Here is a 22924-nt window from a genome sequence, read left to right as displayed (position 1 = left end):
GCATGTGTGGGCTACTGAGGTGCACGTCTCATCCATCCCACCTTCCTCTACATCCTGTTTACTGTTTCTTCTCCATGCATTGACACTATCACTACATTTCTCACTTTACTCTCTGAAACTCCAAATCATTTACCCTTAATTATTAGGTTGATTTTTAAAATTACAGCTTTATTGACATCTTTTTTAAATACCTGTGTTAGTTTCCTGCGGTTGCCACAACAAATGATCACAACAGAAATTTATCATCTCTTAGTTGTGGAGGCCTGGAGTCTGAAATCAAGGTGTCAGCAAGGCCACACTCTGCTTGGAGGCTCTAGGGAAGGATGCTTCCTTGCTTCTGCCACTTTCTCAGGCTGTGGACATTCTTTGGCTTCGTCGCTTTGTGACCACATCCCTCCCGTCTCTGACTCTGTCTTCACATTGCCTTCTTCTCTCTCTGCGTGTGTCTCAAATTTCCCTCCGCTTTTCTCTTAAAAGGACATTTGTTAATGAATATAGGGCCCACCTGGATAATCCAGGATGATCTTATCACAAGATCCTTAATTAAGTATGTCTGCAAAGACCCTTTTCCCAAGTAAGATAAATTTCATAGGTACCAGGGATTAGGATGTGGACATAACCTTTTTGGGGCCACCGTTCAACGATACCATACAATTCGGTGGGTTTTAGTATATTCACAGAATTGCGTATCCATCACCACTATCAATTTTGCATCATTTTCCTTACCCCAGAGAAAGACACTGTACCAACTTGCAGTCACTCCCCATCTTCTCCCAACCCCCCAGCCGTAGGTGATCACTAATCTACTTTATGACTCTATGAATTTGCCTAGTCTGGACACTTCATATAAATGGAATCATGCAACATGTGACCTTTTGTGTTTGGCTTCTTAGTATAATGTTTTCAAGGTTCATCCATGTTGGAGCATGTATCAGTACTTTACTCTTTTATTGTTAAATAATATTCTTTTGTGTGGGTTTACCACATTTTCTTTATTCATTCATCAGTCGATGGACATCTGAGCTGTTCCTACTTTGGGGCTGTTATATGTATCTTGGTGTGCACGTTTTTAGGCGGATGTATGTTTTCATTTCTCTTGGGCACATACCTAGGAGTAGAATTGCTGGGTCTCTGGTTACCTTTTGAGGAACGGCCAGACTTTCCCCAAGCCCCTGTACCATTCACATTCCCACCAGCAGTGTGTGAGGGTTCCAGTTTCTCCTGATTCTATTTTATTGTCTTCTTTTATTTGGTGCTGTTGTCCGTTCTGCCTTTTCTGATAACATTCTCGCTAAGAAGAATATTTCCATTCCATTTCTATTAGAGTCACAATTTGTTTCTCACATTAAAGAAATGAAAGGTGATTAGTTCTAATCTACCCTAACTGTAATATTTACATTTACTTTTGGTTTCACCCTGCTTCCCAGAAACTTAGTACAAAGAAAAAATGCCTATCTCCAAATCCAAAACCATTTTAGCTCTCAAAACCCAAAAAACTCTCCCTCAGCTATAAGCTCAATGAAGGCAGGCACCTTATCTCTCACTTTTTCTTGTAAATTTTGTATGCAGCTTGTGGTGAGCTGTCCAATATTAAATGAGAATGTGATTATTGTCTCATGTGTAAAAGGATTTAATGTTTTATAGGCTGATGGTTTTTCTTAATTATGCACAGATTTCTGACATATCTGGTTATTGTCTTTAATGTGCAGATGAACAGGAGACTGAAGATGTAACAGAAGAATGTAAAGAATCTTAAGCAAAGACTTGCTGGGGTGTGCTTTTAAGAAAGCTGGTAAATTAAATTAAATCACATTTTTTCCAAATTCTTTGAATTCAATGAATGCATTATAGAGACCATTCCTCAAATGATGATTTTAATGTTTGGATTCTCTCTTTCTGGATCACATTTCCTTGATATTTTTGAGACTCGTGGTATAATTGTTCAGTGGTTTTTCCTCATTGAAATTCCTGGGAAAATTTTTTATTGCTAAATTTGCAACATCAGGGATACGTTATAGAAACCAACATTTATGTATGTGTGCTACGTTAAAACTAGTTGAAATGCTATGATTGTTTTGTATTTGATTTGATACGTTGCCACTTTATTGTGATTTAGACAGATTTGATCACCATGAATTGTAGCTTTGCCCCTGCTTTCCCTTCCTTCCTCCTCTCTAATGCCTGTTAAGTAAGTACAACTTGCCGTGGAGAGACATGAATTTTCTCAACAAAGCAATGTTAGGCTATCCTTGCTATCTTATTAGTAATGGTACTTTTCATAAGCAGAAGTTTGACTGAATTATTACATATATTATATTTAGTTATTTTCTTTCAGAGTTTGCCTTTTACAATGCAGCAAATAAAGATCAGCTACTTAAAAAAAAATAACCTGTGGTACTATTTGAAGAGAGAGGGTTTGTTAGTTACAAGTGAGTAGCCTGGATTCATGAGAACATTTTATGTCAACACTCCATATGATGAATTGGCATTAGAACTAGAAGTCCAATTTATTTCTGATTCTAAAAAAAAAAAAAAGAGCTATTGTGCAGTATTTAACAAAATTTGGAATAATGTATATGTAGCATTATTATTTTTCGCTCGAATGTTTTCATCTACTGATATTGGATAATATTAGTGATTGCTTACGTCAAGTTTGCTTGACTTTTTAAAGTGAAGACTTCTATAGCTACTGTTTTCAGAAGAATTGATAGGCAATTTCTTTTTCTAGCCTTTTTCAGTTTATATTAAAACAGCAGTGGTTCTTGTTGATGTTAATGTGCTACAGTGTAATTTGTCTTGATGCTAAGAGTTTTGCCGTGGGTTGCCAGCAGAGGTTAAAAGTCATGATTTTGGACTCTCATAGGAGTGACATGTGTGGCATAGGGTTTGGGTCAGAACAATCAGAGGAGAGAGGTGGTATGGATGGGGATTTGCAGTGGTGATAGAGAGGAGCCATTTTTGCCCATAAGCCTTTCAGAGGAGTGGGGCTTTCTAAACCCATGTGCTTCTGGTGTTTGACATGTATGTGTATGTGTGTGAGAGAGAGAAAGAGAGAGGGAGAGGGAGGGAGAGAGGGAGAGCAGGAAAGAGCGAGAGAAGGGGAGAGGGAGATAGATGTTGGAGAGAGAGCTTATGCCTTTGTAAACTGTTCCTGCAAATGGTATTTGCGGCAGAGTGAATCTTTATGTTACAAGAGTTTAAGAGAAGGAAAGGAAAACAGAATGATTTTAAGTAGTGAATTTTACCATTGAAAGAGGTGACACCATTCCATAGCATGTCAACTGAAAGTACCTCTAATAAGAACTGGCAAGCTGAATTTGTATAATATATTCAACATGAAGGCTCCAGATTAATATATTCAACATGAAGGCTCCAGATTAAAAAAAAAGAAAGGCCCTGATAGGGAAAGAAAATGTTATTAAAAAATAAGTTTTTATTTTAAGGTTCCTTTTAGACCTGAGTGTTTGCCCCAGAACAAGATAGAGAAGAAAAGATATAAAAGAGCAAGAGCTAATTCATTTCAGGAATGAATTTAGGATCTTAAAATTTGAGGTTTTTCTACTTATGACTCCTCAAGAAAATTACTGGCATCACCTTTATTGTAAATTCCCAGAGGACCTAAAACTGCCGTCCTATCCAACTCTTTGAAATGCATGACAATAAAATAGAAGGAAAAAGCTATACCCCGATGGCATAATTTTAATTTTTAACACATCCTGTATTTTAGTACAACCTGATACGAAGGTCAGTCTTGGAGTGAATATGCAGCATGCCTGGGAAAAACCTCCTGTTCCCAGACAGTTTTTTCTGTCCCATCTTGATATTTTGAGTTACTTTTGTTCTGTTACTTAAAAGTGAATTAGAATTCTCTCCCAAGACTTCACACGTTGAGCTGCTCAGAGAGTGAATGTCATGTTTCAAAGAATTATTTCTTTCAAATCAGTTTTCCAAATTTTATAACCATTACCAACACCTTCTAGTTCCTGACTCTTTACCTGGATACCATAAAATGATTTGGCAATTTATACTTATATAGGACTATGCTACCCTAGATAGATGTTTCTAGAATGGGAGAGAAAGATCAACAAGGAAAAAGAGTCTATCTCACTCAGCCAGTCCTTTTTGTTTTAATAGATCTCAAAGCGAGACCTTTAACCTACTCATAAATTTTTTTATTCTACCTGTTCTTATTAAAACTAAAAATTGGCCAGTATTCTACATTCATGGTTAGCCCACCTGAAACTCAAGTTCTGCTTATTGTAAGGCATTGGCCTTCTCTTCACAAAATAATTTGATTTTTTATATGTATATATGTTTTTAGGATTTCGTCCAAATTCGACCTGTCTCTGTAGTCATCCGTTTTTGACCAAAGGTATAGTCGTTCTCCAAAAAGTGTTACCTGTAGAGTTTGACCCAACTTTTCGAGGACAGTTCTTCCTCCGTTAACGTTTCTAAAGCTTCTCCACAACGTGCAATGGTGTTGCCCACCCAGTGCCCTCATTCATGGCTCAGAAGATGTAGCTGTGAATTCTGTGTGCTTCACTCCTGTTTTCCTTTTTCATTGTTTTTAGAAACAGAACTGGACTTTGAAAAGGATTCAATAAATGACATTTAGTGACACTGGTAAAATATGAACTTGTATCCTTTTGGGTCCCACATCTCGGGGGGACATTTCTCATTGCTGTGTTTTTAATATGACAGGTTAATTTTTGTTTTGTTCTTCTATTCCACAAATCCAGCAAATATGTCATCTAAGCAACTCAGTCTTCCTAAATCGTATAGGAAATACGAATGTTCCTGTTACTTACTGTGTTTTCTTTTTGTATATACTCTATTGGTTTGAGGATGGAATTTACCCATACCTCATAACATAAAGCCAGAAAACAAATAAACATGGATACAGTAAGTATAAATATAAAGTTCCATATGATTTATTGTTGTTCCTTGTACATAAGAAACAGTAATATACAACTTACACTGCTTTAGAATGTAAAATGGATAAAAATGTGTACAAAAAAAGCACATTCCTAGAAAAGTATTGGCAAATAGTAAAAACAGGGAGGAGGGTAACAAGCAAAAAACAAATCAACAAAACAAAAAGAAAAACGAACAATTCTTCAATTCAGTGTGCAAACATTTTATAAAAATAGAAATACTAACTCTACAGGCAGTATTTCCTGATAAATTATTTAAATAGCATATCTACACAATCTGAGATATCTATTCCAATGGCAATGAGAAAATAATTTATAAAAATAAAGCAATGGTATACAAGATGATAGAAAAACACAACTTTCAGAAAATGTATTTAACATTTCAATGCTATTTCCTTATTGGGAATACTTTTCTGTGAAGAATTTTTATACTATGTACAACATTGACTTTTTTTTTTTTTAGGTACTACAGTAGCTTTAAGTTTGTTAGACATTTAAACTCTTTTCTGCTTGATCCAAAAATTCTTTACTCAGTCACACAACAAATGAGGTAATATTTGTATACAAGTTTCACCTTTGTCATTTTTTTCATTTGGAAAAAGGCAAAAATAATAAATGTAGATGCTTTTCATCTCCCTGGAAATAGGCACAAGGGATGGAGCAAAACAGTATTAAAGCCCTCCTGGCTTTCTTTGCAAACTAAAAACACTTGCAAATGGACAACCAAATAATTCCACTTGAAAAAATAAAGGAAAAAAGAAGAATCCCAAATCATTCAGTCTAAGCACAAAATGAAGAGCAGCTTGCTGTGCTGATTTCCTTGTGCCATTCCTATGAAAGTTTTGCTGATCAATCTCAACTACCAGCTCTCAAACACTTTCCATATGAAACCTAGATTCCAGGTAGAACAGAGTTAATAAATAATCTGTATTTACAATCTTACAGTCATGAAGACTTGCAGCAAAGATGATATGCTTACGCTTCTTCCTGTTCCATGAATAGTCTTTCAGACAGATCCTCCAGAATAAGTAAAAAATAAATATTTTACATTGTAAAATGTTTGTAAAAAAAAAAAAAACACCAAACTACAGTCCAAAAGAGAAAATTGGAAAACTCCATGATATTCAGGAAAAGAGAGAGAAAAGGAATGTCTTAGTTGATAATTTTGTGCCTTTCTAACCATAAAAATACAAGCACGGCTACCTTTCCCATGGGAGGTAGCCCAGTGCTCACTGAGATGGTAGGTTTTCTTATTTCCCTGCTACATCTGCACAAGCTACGTCTGGAATACAGCTGACAATTTCAATATAACCAGGCAGTGGCAGCCAGCACTGCCTTGTGCTGGTTTAGTTCTGACTCCCTGTTCTGGTTGCTACAGGTGATGTGTAAGGGGTGGAAATCCGGGAGGAAGTCCACAAGCCAGTCTTTTCCTTCCTTCCCTGCTTCTATTTAAGTGCCTATTTACGTGGGTCAATCAGCTAACATGGGTCAGCATCATGAAATCCATCAACAGTCTTTCCCCTGAAAATGATTTAGTACCGAAAAAGGAACAGTCCCTCCATGTTTTCTTCATACAATCGTCTCTTGGGTATGCGCCCTCCCCTTAGGGCGTCGGCCCCGCCCCCCATTCCCGAGGGAGTCGGTCAGGGCTGGTTTTGTTTGTCAATTCTAGCGAGTCCTCCCTTCTCTCACACGCCTGAAAACGCTTTGGAGTCCACTGCTCAGAGCCGGCCTCACAATCGCCCTCTGCCCTGACAAAAGCAGAGTGGGACAGACACCTTCCAACCGAAGCAAGTGGATGCTTTTGATTTTTCAAAAGCCAACCAAAGTCATTGTTTATATCCTTGGAAGATTCTTCTCATTCAGAGGCTGAATGCTGAGTCTGATTTGGAAAATTGCATTTTCTTGAGGCAAGTCACATGTTCTAAGAGTCCACACTGATGCAAGCAGAGAGCAAAGGCAGGCAGGGAGGAGTGATCCTGGGGGTTTTCTTAAGCCCATGGTTCCAGAAGGTGCAATACCAGCAATGGTTATGATCAGTCTTTTCATCAACAGTTTGATGATTAGGAATCTGTTAAATAAATAGACAAACACATAAATACATAAACTAATTCATCAAGGCATTGTCATCTTAATATCCCTTAATACGTTAACAACCTAGGCATAGCTCTACTTTTATAATGTCAAAAGCATATTTTAAGATTGTCAGCTTATATAATTACACGTTAGTGTGTTGGAACATGGTTGCTAGGAGCTTGACACTGCATAACCTTCTAGAACTTATGCTGTGCTTTCTAAGTCTTTCCGTGTTAAAACTCTAGGGAGTTTTATTTTACAACTTAAGACTCAAAGATTACACCATAATTTAAATATTGAGTAACAGCAACCATATTTTTTTTACTGTGCTTCATCTTGTTGGCTCCAAGCTTGGCCCAGTAAACGTTTATTAAGCACCTGTTTTGTAGGAGACCCAATGCTAGACTCAGTGAGAGCTTAAGTAACCACTAAATGAAAAAAAGAGCAAAGGTTAGTAGTGAAAATTAATTTAACATGCCAACATGAAGGCAATACTCCTTTCCCTTCCTTTCCAAGAGGGAAAGGTTCTGAAAGACAACCAGGGCTGTAATGGCATGAATAAAACTAAGTGGTGTGCAAGACATAGAAATGTAAAATTTTAAAAATTTTTAGGTATTATTGCTGGGGTCTGAACTGTACAGGAGCTTGTCTGCAGTTTTTTTGCGCTGGCTATGAAGAGAACAGAGATTGCTAAATTAAAATGGTTCACAAGGACTCAGCACTTCATAAGCCGCAGTTCAGAGGCACTATTTCATTTTTTATCATATGCCTTCAACAGCAAAATATAAATAACCCTTTCTCTAAAATAGCCTTTAAATCAGCCTCTCCCATGATTGGCATTCTTGGTATTGGTCTGAACTAGGGATGTCAACTGGTATATTCACTGTCATTTTGCTCCTACCTCTGCATTCATATTTCAGGTCAGAGAAGAACACCATTTCTTGAGAGAAGACGAACAACCCTAGCCTACCGCCAGCATAGGTTTTGTCATAGATGGGTCCTGAGTCGGCCATGATTTTCTTCCCTTCATACATCACCACTCTGCAGGAAAAAGGAAGTCGCGTTAGTGACACCCTTGCTTTTTGGTCCTCTCCTTCTCTCCCGTCAGTGTGACTTAAGTGAAATTTAATCAGAGCAATCTTACCGAATGAAACCCGTCTTTGGCCTGTGGCTCAGACGCCATCTGTAGGCGGTGAAATCTTTCCAGCCTATTTGACGAGGGTCATGCCACAGCGTGCGTACCTGGAGGAAAAGGAAACGAAAAGGTTGAAACAGCCTCATTATGAGATTTATATTTCATTCCATGAGAAACGGTGCTTGAAAGGTACAGAGTTGACCTAAATTAGAGGGCTGCAATGTAGGGTTTTTTTCCGAAGGCCTTTTTCATTAGATGTGTAGCCTTGAATGTACATATAAAGCAGAGAGAAGAGAAACTTTTATTTGTTTGTTTGAAGAGGCTAAAACTGCCTTTGGATTTGAAGTGGGCTCCCCTCTCAGACCCTAGGATGTTTTTTCAAAGCAGAACTTAATGCTGCAGTTGGTGATGCGGGGAACGTGATAGCTAAGATTCCCTGTTGGGAGGCTTGGCCAAAGCACAGCATCCCTTGTGCTGGTCTAGCACCTCTCCCCCTTCTGCAGGGTGTTGTTCTCACCTGGCCGGGGGTGTTTCCTGTGTGCCACAGGGCATTCCGCAGGTGCTCGCCAGGCCCCGTGGTGGAGTTCACGACCTTCACAGAAAGGCCGGAGTATCCCTGAGCCCTTGTGGGGTTGGTGTCCCAGTAGGACTGAGTGACTTGCTTCCACATCACAACGTAGAAGCGGCTGCTGGACTGGTAGCCAAAGACAAATCCGGCATAGTCATCATCCCTTTCGGTGTTGATGAAGAAGGTGCCACTGAAGTCCACAGCGTTAAACTCATCATAACCTGGAAGAGGAGGCCAGACCCAGGTTAAAACCTGCAGCCTTCGGGAGGTTCTCCGTTACACTCCTAGGCATTTTTTAGCACCCATGGGGACACACACGACTGCCAGCTTTTATATTTGCTTCTTTCCCCTCTATGCACTGGCCTTTCATTAGAAGAACTCACTACTCACCTACAGCAAGTCCAGGATCACAGTTGACGGTCTGGACGAGTTCTTTACCCTGATGGCGTACAACCCAGTTAGGGTCATTTTGGGACGTCCCCTTGGGATCTAGAGGAATCATCTGGAATCGGCGGAAATCGGTCTCACTGATATCAACGTTTTCGGGACAGATGTCATCGATGTCTGGCACGTTGTCCTGGTCAAAATCATCTTTGCAAGCATCACCTCGACCATCACCTGAGGCCAAAAAGGCAAGAGTACAGTGAAATTCTGAAATAACCGTGACTGGTGCCAGAAATTCACTGTCTTCTCAAAGCTGACATTTGGTCTGTTCATCCTTAAATGCATTCAGCTTTGTTTTTATTTCCTGAATCCAGACAGCCATGGTTTCAGTGACTCTAAAAGTGGCTCCAGTGACTCACCATCAGAGTCCTTCTGGTCGGGATTGGGCACGAGCCTGCAGTTGTCCTTGTCATCAGGAATGCCGTCATTGTCATCGTCATGGTCGCAGGCATCACCCTTGCCATCCTTGTCATGGTCGGCCTGGTTGGCGTTGGGCACGTAGGGACAGTTGTCCAGGTTGTTCTGGTGGCCGTCTTCATCAATGTCCTGATTGTTGTCACAGGTATCTCCAATGCGGTCCGAGTCAGAATCGAGCTGAAAGAGACAGAAACAGAGGGTCAATTGGAGTATGAATCATTGATGCTAAAGAGAACTTATGTAAGATTCTCCAGTGTTGGATTCGGCCAGTGAGGTTTGAAGTCTATATGCCACTGCCAAAAGCTAGTCATATTAACAGATTTTAAATGTTTTTCTTCTTGACTCTTGTTTTCATATGACAGTTTTAATAGGGATTTTTGTTGTTGTTTTTTTTTAAATAGAAAACTGTCGAAATAAAATTCAATAGAAAGCATTAACTAATCCCCAAGGATGGGATGCCATGTTAACTGCTTACATTTTAATGATAAATGAAATTCTTTGAGTACAATTTGTTATTTTCCATTTAAGTTTTCAATTAGGAAATTGTTGACACGTCAGCGTCTACTCTAGGTCATTAAATCATGGCAACATGGCACTGCTTTTTATATATACTTGGAAATCCATATGGTGGGATCAATTATTTTCTTCTTTTTTTTAGGTATTTGGTTTTATATCTCTAGTCCATAATGGTTGTCAACTGTTGGCTCAGGTAGTCAGAATTCTAAATTCTTTCAAAACTGTACTTCTCAAGAGTACTCTTTTACATTATTCAGTGTATGTGGGATGCTTAGGGATTATTTATACACAAGTTGAAATGTTTCTTGCCAGTATTTATGCTCTTTGCCATTAAGATTTTTACATGATTCATTAACTGTTATAAACTTTATTATTATCGGAAGAACCAAAAACTCATCCAGGGAGGTTAAACAGCATTGAGGTTTAATTTATAGTAAGATCCAAACTCAACATAGATGACCCTCAATGCCATCTGATCAGGAAAGCTATCCCAGATCATTCGTGCTTTCCCATTACGGCCCCAAAGAGATTCATCCTGTCGCTTTCTGTTTTATAGGAGCTCAAACGAACAAACATTAGGAGCTCAGCTGGACTTCTCATTTTTTGAATCTTTTAAAAATATTCCCATTTTTTAAAAGCTGGTTTCTATGTTTTCAGAACAATGCCTTAACTTTCACAGCTAGAAAATAATGATGAGCAATTACACAAGAAAAGGAACTTGTTCTGGCTGATGTCTATTTGCAGCACTCCCTGGCAGTGCTACGGAGAATTATCTGCTTGCAGTGCCAAACACTTGAAGAATGACAATGAAACAGGGATTTCTCCAGTTTGGGGGAATTATTTTTAGTTTGAATTTCTTGCAGCCAGATTATATCATTAGCCATGAAAATGGTTGTGTATCGTGCTTAGGGATATTTTCTTCCATCTCTTAGTTTCAAATATGATTAATATTCCCGTAGAGTCGTCAGTCACAGATTTCTGCTTTGTATAATTTATCTTAACAATGGTAGATCCCGCTGAGCAAGTCACGTGGACCTTCTTGTAGAAGACAGGATTGACATTACAAGACTGTCACACTAAAGACCTATGAGACTGCGAGGAACTCATGTCAGGCAAACTGTTCACATGAAAATATTACAGTTGGCTCTGAGAGCACTGAGAGCCGTGGTAATGTTTGAACTCTGTTTAACTCCTCTATTTTTTAGGGGCCTAGAAAGGGATATTCTAACACTTTACTGAAAGATTCTGAAAGGCATCCACCGACCTGATCTGGATTGTGTTCCAGGGGGCAGTTGTCACACTGATCTCCAACCCCATCCATGTCAGTGTCTCTCTGGTCCACGTTGTAGACATACTGGCAGTTGTCCCGTTCATTGAGGATACCTGCAGAGAACAGGGGACAGGTAAGAGCTGGAATCTCCAGCCTCAGCTGTTTCAACCAAATCGCACCCTAACAGCCAGGGCTGCTCAAGGTTGAGAGCCAAGTGAGAGACACTGGGGCCCGCTGGAGTCAGGGAGTGCCTTACCGTCCCCATCAATGTCTGCTGCGCAGGCGTCTCCTTCCCCGTTGTTGTCCGTGTCAGCCTGGTCTGGGTTGTGGTTGTAGGGGCAGTTGTCACAGCGGTCTCCCACGTCGTCTCTGTCATAGTCATACTGGGCTGGGTTGTAATGGAACGGACAGTTGTCCTGCAAAGAGAAGAAGCAGAGCATTTTACAACACGGTCCATGAAGCCCGCCTCAAACCACATGCAGAATATTTATAAAACTGTGAAAATATGCAACAATTATTTTCTATTTAGTGGATATACTAATTGAATCCTCTGTAAAATGGTCACTGCAAAAGTTAAAAGCCAGGACATAATGAATGAAAAATGAATTGCTGTTGGTTACGAGTCAGTGAGATGTAAATAGAAACTCAACATCACTGCTCTCAGTGCGCTCAAAGAAAATCTTAATGTGACTTAGAGAAGACATTTGAAACCAATCTGGGGAGCGAAGTGTCATTTGCTCACATATTGTAACCTCTTGCTCCAACCGGGGGAAGGGAAGGTTGTGATGAAAAACAAAACCCTAATTTAAAAATTCTCTTGGCAACATCTATGTCCTCAAACTACTGAAACACAACAAATAACTTCTGATGATCCTAGATATCAGTAACTTCATTGAATCTCAAGGTGTTACAGGCTGTTGCTGAATACAAAAGCTGAAAGAGGAGTAGAAAACGTTTTTTACCCTGTCATCTGGAATTTTATCATTGTCATCGTCATCGTCACAGGCGTCGCCGATTCCGTCCTTGTCATAGTCTTCCTGCCCTGAGTTGGGAAGGTTGGGGCAATTATCCTGGAAAGAGAAGACACATTACAGCTGCAGTTTGCATGCCTTTTGCTCAGCTCAGGCACCAGAGATAAACGCTCTAGACTTTGTACACGCTGGGAACACAGCCATGCTCTGCTAGTATTTGGTAGAGAAGTGAACATTTTTTTGGACAACATAATCGACTGTGGAACACGACTGCCCACAGGGCCTGCTGCCCCATTCATGATCTTGGCACCAAGTGATTTAATATTAATAAGAATTAGGGCTGCTCTGCCTTTGGATGATTTAATCTTTCAGTTTCATTTTCAGACTTTTAAGCATTTAAAATCCCTCAGCCTGTTCCCTTGATAAGGGCTTTCTGGAGGTGGGCGAGAAAAGCGGGGGCTACCTTTTTGCAGTGGTAAGTTGCATTGGCCACGCACACCAGGTCCTTGTTGGGCCAGCCGTCCAGGTCTGTGTCCTCCCCACAGATGATGCCGTTGCCGGCGTAGCCGGGCTTGCACTCGCAGCGGTACATGGGGTCACTGTAGTGGCTCAGGTAGTTGCACTTGGCATTCTTGTTGCAGTCGTGTGTGCCGTCCATGCAGGGGTTGCGGGGCTTGCACACCTGAGGGTACATCCGGACATTAAGGCAGAGCCTTCGAGAGTCCCCAGGCACCGCAGAACCAAGAACCCAGATCCCCATCGTCTCTGAACAGACAGAGCTCCATGGGAAGAGTGTGGATCCTCCCCATCCGCCCCTGGGTATGTCCAGGTTACAGGCTAACGTGGCTTTATGTGCGTTTTCCTTGAAATTGCTCAGCACCTAGACACTTAGAAGTCCATCCACTCACAACTTGTTCCAGAGCAGCATTGTCAGAGGTGATGGACCTGTTTTCCTTGCTGGAGGTACAGTGGATTTTCTAGTCCCGTTTCTAAGAGCTAGGTTGTCCACTCACCCCCTTCCCTGTTTTTTGTGAAGGGTATAAGATGACATTCCCTCCTTTCGTGGCTCTTTCGCTTGAGGACACCCCTCCTTCACTCCCGTCTACGAGTCCCCTCTGCTCTACCTGTTTGTTGGTGGTGGCATGTTCCACGCCCCGGCCGAAGGGCTGCGAGCCAGTGAAGCGTGGCGGGCAGGGCAGGCAGTTGTAGCCGGGGTCTGTGTTCTCACACCTGTGCTCTCCGTTGTGGTTGAAGCAGGCATCAGGGACTTCTTTGCACTATGGAAGAAACAGCAGTTTGCTTCGTGTTTAGAGAACACTGCCAAAGGAAATGACTAGGACAGGTGAGCTGCTTTCCTAGGTCTGGTAACTCCCAGCTTCTCACCTCATCAACATCTTTGCACTGGATGCCATTTCCGCTGTAGCCCGGGGGACAAGCACCACACTTCCAGCTGCCGTCAGGGTAGCTGGTACACTTGACGTCCGCAAAGCAGGGATTGGACAGGCATCCATCTGAGACAAGAGAGACAGGCAAATGGTGGGTCTCAGCTGCTTCCCAGTAACTGCCATTCTGGACACTTAAACCAGGGTGTAAAATATTGTAGGATCTAAACAACTGATAGCTTGTTGAGATTATGCTGTCCGTCTGGCATTTTAGAGTAATCAAATCACTCAGGACCATTCAAAGCCGAACCCCTGTGAACGCTAACCATGGCACTCAGTGGTTCTGTCCTGGGCTGCATGGCTTACCGATGGGACAGTCCTGCTTGTTGCAGATCTGGTTTTCTGTCACATCACCAACGCAGTCCTTGCCTCCAAACTGGGGTGTGGGGTTGTTGCAGAGCCGACTACGTTTCTGCACCCCTCCTCCACAGGTGACGGAACAGATGTCCCATAGCGACCAGGGTCCCCAGCCTCCATTGACTGTAAGAAAATGAACCACAGGCCAAAGTTAATGCCGATTTTCAAACGCCTTACCTTCACAGGAGACTCTCCTGAGTTTGTTCATGCTACCCTGACACATGGAAAGAATGTTCTGGAAGAGGGTGAGTCTGAAATTGTTCTTTCTGTTTTCCATTAAAAGAAGCCGCTGCGCTGTGCAGGACTGTGCTTCTATTTGTTTCTCTAGGAAGGGACCTTTCCCCGTCCATGACCCACCGAGCTGGAAGCTGCAGATGCCAGCCAGCCAGCTGGGCAGAGCTGCTGCCGGGTGACGCATGCACTTACTGGGGCAGGCGTCTTTCTGGCAGGCTTTGGTCTCCCGAGCTTCGCCCTCACATGGCTTCCCATTCATCTGGGGGCTGGGAGAGTTGCACAGCCGGATTCTTGTGATCACACCGTCTCCACATGTTACAGAACAAGACGACCACGGGGACCAGTGGCTCCAGCCGCCATCCTGTTTAACTAAAGGACAAACCAGATGGTTATACGGTGCTTCCCATGAGCCAAGCTCTGTGCTAGTGCCTTTAAATGCATTATCTAAACAAAATCTTCAAACTAGCCCTATCAGGAACTATTCTTACCCCCGATTTGCAGATGAGGAAAGAGCCTCAGAGAGGCTAAGTTGTGCTCAAGGGTGCATAGATAAGGGGGAGACTTGGGATTAGGTCCAGAGGCTAGAACCTGTGCTCTTAACCTCTGTGTTACGGAGCTGCTGTTGGTGACGACAAGGACAGGTCAGTTCTCCGCATCCCCAAGTGGCCAAGATACTTACATCTCTTGTCACACTCCTGAATGTGGCAGGTCCGTGTCTGCACGGAGGAGCCCTCGCATCTGTTGTTGAGGCTGTCGCAGGAGCGGCCACGCTGCTGGATTCCGTTGCCACATGTCACAGAGCAAGAGGTCCACTCAGACCATGGGGACCAGCCATCGTCCGCAGAATCGCTGGCTGCAGAGGACATGGGCGCATTTAGCGTGCAATCATTAAAACAAGCTATTCTTTAGACTGCTCTGCTCAGGACTTTCTTCTTCCCTTGCTAGAGGGTGACAAGCAATGTAGTTGTTAGGCCAGTGGCCAAGGGGTTTATGCCAGGTCATTCTGTGCACAGCCTCGTAGGAGTTGCATGCTTTGCCTGGGCTGGTACAGCTGAGCCTTTTCCCTGTGTGTGTTCCTATTCATCACTCCCTCTCTCCTCCTGTCTGCATTTCAAATGAGTTTCCCTTTTCTGACTTAAGATATTTCAGTAGGCAGTTCCAGTCCCAGGCTTCCAAAAATACTTGAGTTTTAGGCAACTTATAGGAGTCACTTCTGCCTTTCAGGGGAGCCAGAGACCATGTGTTTGGCAGATGAAGTTGAAGGCAGCAGAGCCGCTGTTGGCTGTGGCTCCAGCTCGGTCATGAGGTTAGTCAGTATGTTGCTTCTCTCACCCTAGCATTTGGGACCTTTTCTGCATATATTTTCACAAGAGGAAAGTGCGTTTGTTTATCATCTGCCCAGGCACGATGACTATAGTCACGTCTAGCTGTATCTGACACGAGACAGAGAACTTGTTTTCTCTTGCCATCAGCTGGAAGCTTTCCTAGCAATCCCTGATTCAAGTTCAGAGCTCCGCCAGTCCCCAGCTGGCTTTGTTCCCTTTAACCCACACCTGAAGTGATCTCTGGAGGGGACTGGTTATTCTGAGTTGTGATCAGTGTGTGTAGGTGCAGTGGGTGTGGGAGGTGTGGGTGTGAAGGGTGAGTACTACTTTCTCGTCTTATTTATCTTAGTTGTGATGAATCATTTTTATGACTTGTACCTACTATACTGTCTCAGCAAAGTGATTAATTCATACTGGCAACAAAAGCCAGGGATTGGGTACCATGAAACAACACAGTGCCCTATTTCTTTTATGGCCCTGACACTCAAACTGCTGTTTTGTCTTAGGTCTCTTATGTCTGTATACAAAATGGGTAGAACTTTCAGGCCCAATTAAGTCCAATGCTCGCACCAAAGCCATCCATTTCTCTGGTGAGCAGATTTTTCTTGACTCTAGGCCATAAGGACAAATTCTAAAAGCAATCAACTTAGAGCTATCACTGCTACCGATTCCTCTCTTCTTTCCTCAAAGCATAGGATCATTCTCAATAAGCTATACCAAGATTATTGCCTGTACTGTGATCCAGGGGGGTAATCAAGTTTAGTCATAAGGGCACTTTTGGCTCTCTACAGCAGACAAGCCATCAGTTAACCAGGTGTCGCAGCAAGAAACTGAACGAAAAACATATGATGGAGATGGGGGTGGGGTTCAAGCACTATGTACAGTTGATCCAGTCGCTGAAGCATGATTATGCAGTTTTAAGAACTTACGCCAACACCGCGGGCAGCATTCTCCATCAGGAACTGTGGCATTGGAGCAGGGCATGATTGGGCAGGACACTTTTTTGCAGATGGTAACTGAGTTCTGCAGGGCAGGAGTGAGGGAGAAATGGTTTACTAGGCATACTGCAAGCCGAAGTTTACATATTGAAACATTTCCATTACAGGTTGACACGTGGTCAGGGCTGTTAAATGCTCTAGTGGAATGATTTTAATAGAAGATCTGCCTCTGTCATGTTGGCAGCCACCAGTACTGTAGAGACAGTTCTGGTGCTAGTTACTTGTCACTCCACCCCTCGGAGAGAGCTTTCTTAATTGCCACTTAGTCACTTTCTCATGCACAGGACAGCGTGAAGAGTTTCTCCAGTGGGAACCACTGAATGTCACGGGTCAGATCTATTACTCTGCATCTAAAAATCAAACTCATGAAACTCAGCCAGGACTTGAAAAGTTTTAAATTATATCTTTATGGGGAAAAGAAGATCAATGAGCATCGTATTTTCTCATGTATAGATCGGGCTTTATATTATATTGGACGAGAATGGGAATTTAGTAAATCTGACTCGCAAATCCAGCAATCCGTGATTTGTATTTCAGCTTGACTTTGCTCAATGAGTCAGGTAAACCCCCTTCACTCCCCTGCCCCTGGCGTTGCAGGGTGGGCAGGGAGACCCAGAAGGACATACACACTGCAGGCAGTGCCATCTGAGCTAAGTGGGCAGTTCTGTCCTAACATGGTGGGCTAAGTGATTTGAACAGCAATCAGTACTGTATTAAAAGAATCTCTGTGTCATAGCTGAATACGAATTAGGGTTGGGGGGAAGAAAGTTCAACTAGGTTTTACTTACCTGACATTCAACACTTAGCCCTTGAACTAAAGCAGGTAAGTTACTGAGATGTTTAAGTAGATACGTTCTTTTAGATACTTAGCCTAGGGTATCATTAAGACTTTGAAAAACTCTTGGGCATTTAAAGGTTTTCTAGATGTCATAACTGCATCTTAAGAAAAAGACACCATTTGGGTTATCAGGCCATGGAACATAAAAAGGGCCTGTGTGGCTATCTGGATCTTCCCCCAGAGACTGTGGCTTCAGTGCACCATCTATTCGTATCTCAGTCTCTCGAGCCCCTTACCTGGCAGCGACACTCAGTGCAGCTGTCCACCGTCCACTCCTCGCTATTCCTGTACTGGACTCCGTTGTGGTAGCAGAGCGGGGGCCTCCTCAGCTCATTGACCAGCTCTTTGTTCTCTTCAGTCTAAAAGGGGGAGAAAGGTCATTAGCGTCCAGCCTCACTTTCAGTCCCTCAGCATCATCGGTGGTACACGTTCGAGGGCTCGTGCTAGCGGGCGGGGGGGGGGGGGGCGGAGGCCACTGACCACTTTGCGGATGCTGTCCTGCAGCGTGGTCACGATGGTGCGCAGGCCCCTAAGCTCCAGGACCATGTTGGATAGCTCGTCACAGGAGATGCCGCACATGGCTTGCAGATCCTTTGTCTTGTGGCCAATGTAGTTGGTGCGGATGGCAGGGCTGGAACCGTTCACCACATTGTTGTCAAGGGTGAGAAGGACACTGGTAGCTGCCAAGGAACAGAGGAACACGATGGGGAAAGTTATAGAGGATCTTCAAGCAGAAGACCTCACCTGCCAGTCCCCAGGGTTCCTAGCCGTAAAAGACATTTCATTTTGGGTGAGGGATGCAGGAGGACGGGATGCGTGTGTGTGCTGTTGGAGGTCACCTTTATATACCTCTTAGCTATGTTCCCTGGGGTAATTTATGCACAACCACCATTGCATACGTTTCTCAACTTGTTTTGGGTGGAATTGCCCCAGTTTCCCTGTATGCCCTAAAAACACTTACAGCTGGAGCAGCCTTTGTTCCTGAGGATGTCTTCTGGTGTGGTTCCAAAGACAAATCTCACGTTCTGCAGCACGCCCTGTGGGAGGACACACATTATTTGTAGACGCTTGGTGGGGGAGGGGGGGCGGGGGTCAGTGGGTGGGGGAGACTGTTTATGCTGGGAAAAGCACACAACAGATGTTCTAGAAGTTTCAAAGAACTCCCTTTTAAGATCACCATGTCAAAATAACACACCAACATGAACAGCCAAACAACTTCAAAAATCTTAACTGTGTCTTGTGCCAAGTCTTCAGTGTTGTACAAAGAATTCAGTTATCAGCCTACTCGGAGACACAGGAAATGGAATCTGATACTGAGACCGGAGGATATAATGACACTCTCCAGTGTCAAAGAGTTAAATGTGGGCGTTTCAAAGCCACAGATACAAAGATCTAGACGTTTAAGCATGGAAGAAGCTGCAGCAGCAAATAGCCACTATTTTAATCTTTTCTTTGAGACCAGTTACATCCCCATGAGGAATCAAATAGCAAAGTGGTATTTATTCTGCTCCTAAAAGTACCCACTTCAAGCAGTATTGTAATTGCTGGAACACATTTGAAATAAGTTCTTTCCTTGAGAAGAGCATAAAGAGTATTTAAGGTTTTGAACAGGCTGTTATAGGAAAACTATTTCTTGTTTCCTTTAGTGGTTTTCAAAGTCTGGTCCCCAGAACACCAGCGCCAACCTCACCCTGGAACTGGTTAGAGATGCCAGTTATCAGGCCCCATCCCAGACCTATTGAATCTGAAACTCTAGGGGTGGGGTGCAGCAGTACCCATTGTAGCAAGTCCTCCGGGTGACTCTGATGCTCCCTGAAGTGTGAGAATCGCTGCTTTAATACACAGGCAGGATTTCCTGTCCTAGAACCCCTGCCTCTCCCGTGATTGCCCTCCTGGCAGATCAGCTGCCTCTCAGTCGACCCCATGGACCAGGAATTGAAGAGGCCTCACCTGGAAATTGTCATTGACACCTCCTTTGGCGATGCGGAGCCTGGCGATGCTCGCCAGGTCCCTGGTGAAGATGCTTTGGATGGGAGCATCCAGCTCAGCATTCTCCATCTTCTCACAGTCGATGTACAGCTGGGCCCTGTCCTCCTGCACAAACAGGGTGATGCTCTTCCACTGGCCGGTCGCCAGGAGTGCTTCTTCCACCGACACCACATGCTGCTTCCCCTGCACGGTCAGGCTCAGGTCCAGGGTGCCCGCCTTGCCATTGGAGACCACGCTGAAGACCTGGCCGGAGTGGTCTTTCCGCTCCACGGCCAGCAGCGTGCCCCGGGTCTTCTTCATTTGCCTCAGGGAGGCCAGGAGGAGGAAACCTTTCTCCGCCCGCACAGCATCCACTAGGTCTTGGAACTTGTCGTCAGGCACAGGGGGGATCAGGTTGGCATCCTCGATGCGGAAAGCTGGGCTGGAAGGGTCAGGACCCTTCACCAGTCGGCGCCCGGAACCCTTGCGGGCAGCCCCCGTGAGTTCAAAGATGTCAAACACGCTGTTGTCTCCCCCAGACTCTATTAGACAAGAGCAGGACACACGGTGAGCTCTCTGGGCTGGGCCTGGGGCGGGGCTCAGCTCTGGGGTGTGGGGCAGAGGGACAGGGTGAAAGCTCCTGGCAGCCACCGAAAGAGCTGAATAAACACCAGGGTCACAGGGAACCTGCATCCCCACGTTCGGTCAGGGCTCAGGGGAGAAGCAGCTGGGAGGGGAGTGCATGGGAGGGAGGCACACCTGGGGTAACCGGACCTCTTCCTCTTCCCTCCCCCCTCAAAAGGTATTATACAGACTCACCTGGAATGCGGTTGGAGCCGCACACATGCCACAGGAACAGGACACTGAGTCCCCAGGCCAGCCCCATGGTGGAGCTGTTTGTGCCCAGCAGGGAGCCTGCAGCAAGAAGCACAGAGCCCAGGGTCAGAGGCAGCCAAGCAGGGCGGGTGGGCAAAACCTGGCTGGGCTTGGGGCCGGGTCCCTGGGGATCCCCCTTTGGCTCCACGTTTGCGGCAACGAGGGGCAACAGTACTTACTTTGGAGAGGGCAGCAGGAAGAAAACGAGAGAGTTGAGGGGAGGAGATTGTGGGGCAAGACCAACAATCGGGGGCGGGGTGCCTTTCCTTAAGAAGTTGAGGGTAAACAGCAGCATCAGGAGATATAGTTTGGGGGCCCGGGGAGGGCACGGGGGGAGTCTAAACTCTTTTCTAGAGGACTGATAGAAAGGTTTAGGGAAGACGAGGAGAAGAAAATCTTGGGGTGTCCTGGCGAGTTGGTTTGTGAACCCCAGGGCTGGAGAGGATGGCCCTTGGAGCCCTTCCATGAGAAGAGTCCCCCAGCGGCTGGGAGGGACAGGATGGGGAAGACGAAAAGTATGAGATCCGGGGTCCCTGAGGCGCCGAAGCCTGGGAGCTCCAGGTGGATGGCCAGGGCAGCACTGGTCCTCGGCGGCCGCCCAGGGACTCCTTACCTGTGTGGACACGGGTGCAGAGGCCGGGGCCGGCGACGAAGGCGCAGCGACGGTACCGAGCGCTGGAGAAGCACGGGCAGAGCGGTACGCCCGGAGGCCGAGGGATCGGAGGCTGCGCGGGGAGAGCTCGCCGTGGTGAGCGCTCGGCGGCCGGCCGGAGTGCACTGGCTGGCAAGGCGGCGGAGCCGCTCGCTTTTAAAGAGGCGCTCACATTCCTGGGGTTTCCTCTGGCCAATGGGAGGCCGCCGGGCAGGAAGCGGGAGGGGGGGCCAGTCTGGGTTCCTCTCTCCGCCCCCCACTGCCTGGCGCACAACTTTCCAGCTAGAAGGGGAAGGGGGGCGACAGGGGTCGGGCCGAGGAGCACTGGAACTTCTCAGAAAATTAGGTGCCCGCCCACGCGGCCTTGACGCTCATGGGCTCAGCACTTTGGCTCTGGCGCCGCGCGGCCCCGTGCACTCTGTGCGCATCCCGAGCCGACGGGGCTCTGGACAGCCACCCAAGACCCTTAGGGGGGCTTTCAGGCAAACCCGTTCCCTTGAATGCCTGCGCGACGGCTGAAGGGTGGACACGAGCCCGTTTGTACGGGAAAAACTGAGCCCGACGGGGTAAATAGGACCATGAGGAAATCAGTTGTTGAAGGAGTTCCCTCTTGGGTACTTGTTGACCCTCGTCCATCCATCCAGGTGGGGTGGGGACCATGGGGCCCACTTGGCGCCGCGCTCCTGCCCTCGCCCCACGCCTGTCCTCCGCCTGACCCCGCCCCGCGAGGGACGTGAGTAAGGTGTCGCGCCGGCCAGCAGGGCGGCTACGGGGCTCGGCTTCCCACGGCGCGTCAGGGCATCCTTTCTGCAGCTGCCGGCCCCGGAGTCCCTGGGCAAGTCCCTTCTCCCAATTGCTGCGGCGCTTCCAGGGCTGGCCGCTTGGGGGCGATATGCTAATTCTGATCAAGGGGACGCGAACTGACCGCTTCTTTCTAGTCAGGAATGTTAAGGAAACTTACTCTTATCCACTTCCCTCAAGCCAACATTGAAATTGTGTCTTGAAAAACAGTTTTTGTGCCCACTCGTGCTTCTTAACGTGACTCCTTTGGAGGTTGGAGGATTTGCAGCACCATCTGGCTCCAGGGTCTCAAATTATTTACAGAAGAGACCCGTAGAGTAATAAATTACCCTCTGCTTATCATTTTATTTCCTTTTTTTTTTTTTCTTTTTCTCCCTAAACGTTCTTTTCATTTTTCGGCTCCCGAAACCGAGGTGTGGGTTACATTTCTGTGGGTGCACCAGTTGCCGTGAGCGCTGCTGCTTAATATGTCTGTCATTGGAAGTCTGGTGTCCAAGCCACCGTCCCAAGCCAGCATGACTCCAGCTGCCTGGAATTCCATTCATCACCTCCGGCTGGGGCGCCAGCAGCTACACTTCCCCTGCTGTGATCCCGCACCATCAGACTGGCCCTGGGACCCAGGGAGCAGGTAGCAACTTCACCAAATAAGGATCTCAGCCACCGGCCAGGGAAAGCCCCGGGGTTCACTTCCCTCCTTAGCATTTACGTGTGGCCGGACTCCTGACTGCTGGAAACACCCGCAAGTTTACATTCATCCAACAGCAATTTCACTTTTCTTGTGTGACAAGGGGCATGTGGGTGACGGAGTGTGTTCTAGTTACTCAATACTCAGCAAGCACCTCTAGAGGATAAGTGTGTTCCTGAGACAGTTGTTTGTTTGTTGCTTAAGTAATAACTGAACCTGACAGAGTTCACGGGCTGGAAGACAGAAATAAAAGTCTCCGTTGCATGATTAGTCAAATCAGATTCCTGTCGTGAAAGTCATAGGTAATGATTCATCCAAACAGATCTGAAGATTCCAGAGTCAGCAGCCATACACAGCCCTCCCCTTCCCTCTCCTTCCCTAGTGTCCTGTTTGCTCCTTGAAAGGTGAGTTTTTTTT

General features: G+C 45.2%; 2 protein-coding genes across 2 annotated transcripts in view; one reads left to right on the top strand and one right to left on the bottom strand.

Annotated features, from left to right (window-relative positions):
- Positions 1–5155, top strand: part of FSIP1 (fibrous sheath interacting protein 1) — a 206644-nt gene extending 201489 nt beyond the window's left edge. Inside the window, exon 12 of the mRNA XM_033851438.2 lies at positions 1710–5155. Within this exon, the coding sequence (XP_033707329.2) occupies positions 1710–1756 (47 nt within the window). The 3' untranslated portion in view covers positions 1757–5155. The remainder of the gene's footprint in view (positions 1–1709) is intronic.
- Positions 4908–21141, bottom strand: THBS1 (thrombospondin 1). Its single transcript, XM_033851437.1, has 22 exons — positions 20983–21141; positions 20313–20408; positions 19476–20035; positions 18487–18562; positions 18006–18205; positions 17762–17884; positions 16619–16712; positions 15044–15217; positions 14557–14733; positions 14080–14253; positions 13715–13842; positions 13456–13608; positions 12795–13013; positions 12323–12430; positions 11617–11776; positions 11355–11473; positions 9517–9751; positions 9104–9331; positions 8663–8934; positions 8155–8252; positions 7912–8051; positions 4908–7005 (listed from the first exon to the last, which is right to left on the bottom strand). The coding sequence occupies exons 2-22, from the start codon at positions 20377–20379 to the stop codon at positions 6998–7000; spliced, it is 3513 nt and encodes a 1170-aa protein (XP_033707328.1). The 5' UTR covers positions 20380–20408; positions 20983–21141; the 3' UTR covers positions 4908–6997.
- Positions 21142–22924: the final 1783 nt, after the last annotated feature.

This window comes from Tursiops truncatus, chromosome 2 (assembly GCF_011762595.2).
Source record: "Tursiops truncatus isolate mTurTru1 chromosome 2, mTurTru1.mat.Y, whole genome shotgun sequence".
NCBI lineage: Eukaryota > Metazoa > Chordata > Mammalia > Artiodactyla > Delphinidae > Tursiops > Tursiops truncatus.
Note: the sequence above shows the minus strand (reverse complement) of the source record. Positions and strands in the feature narration are given on the sequence as shown.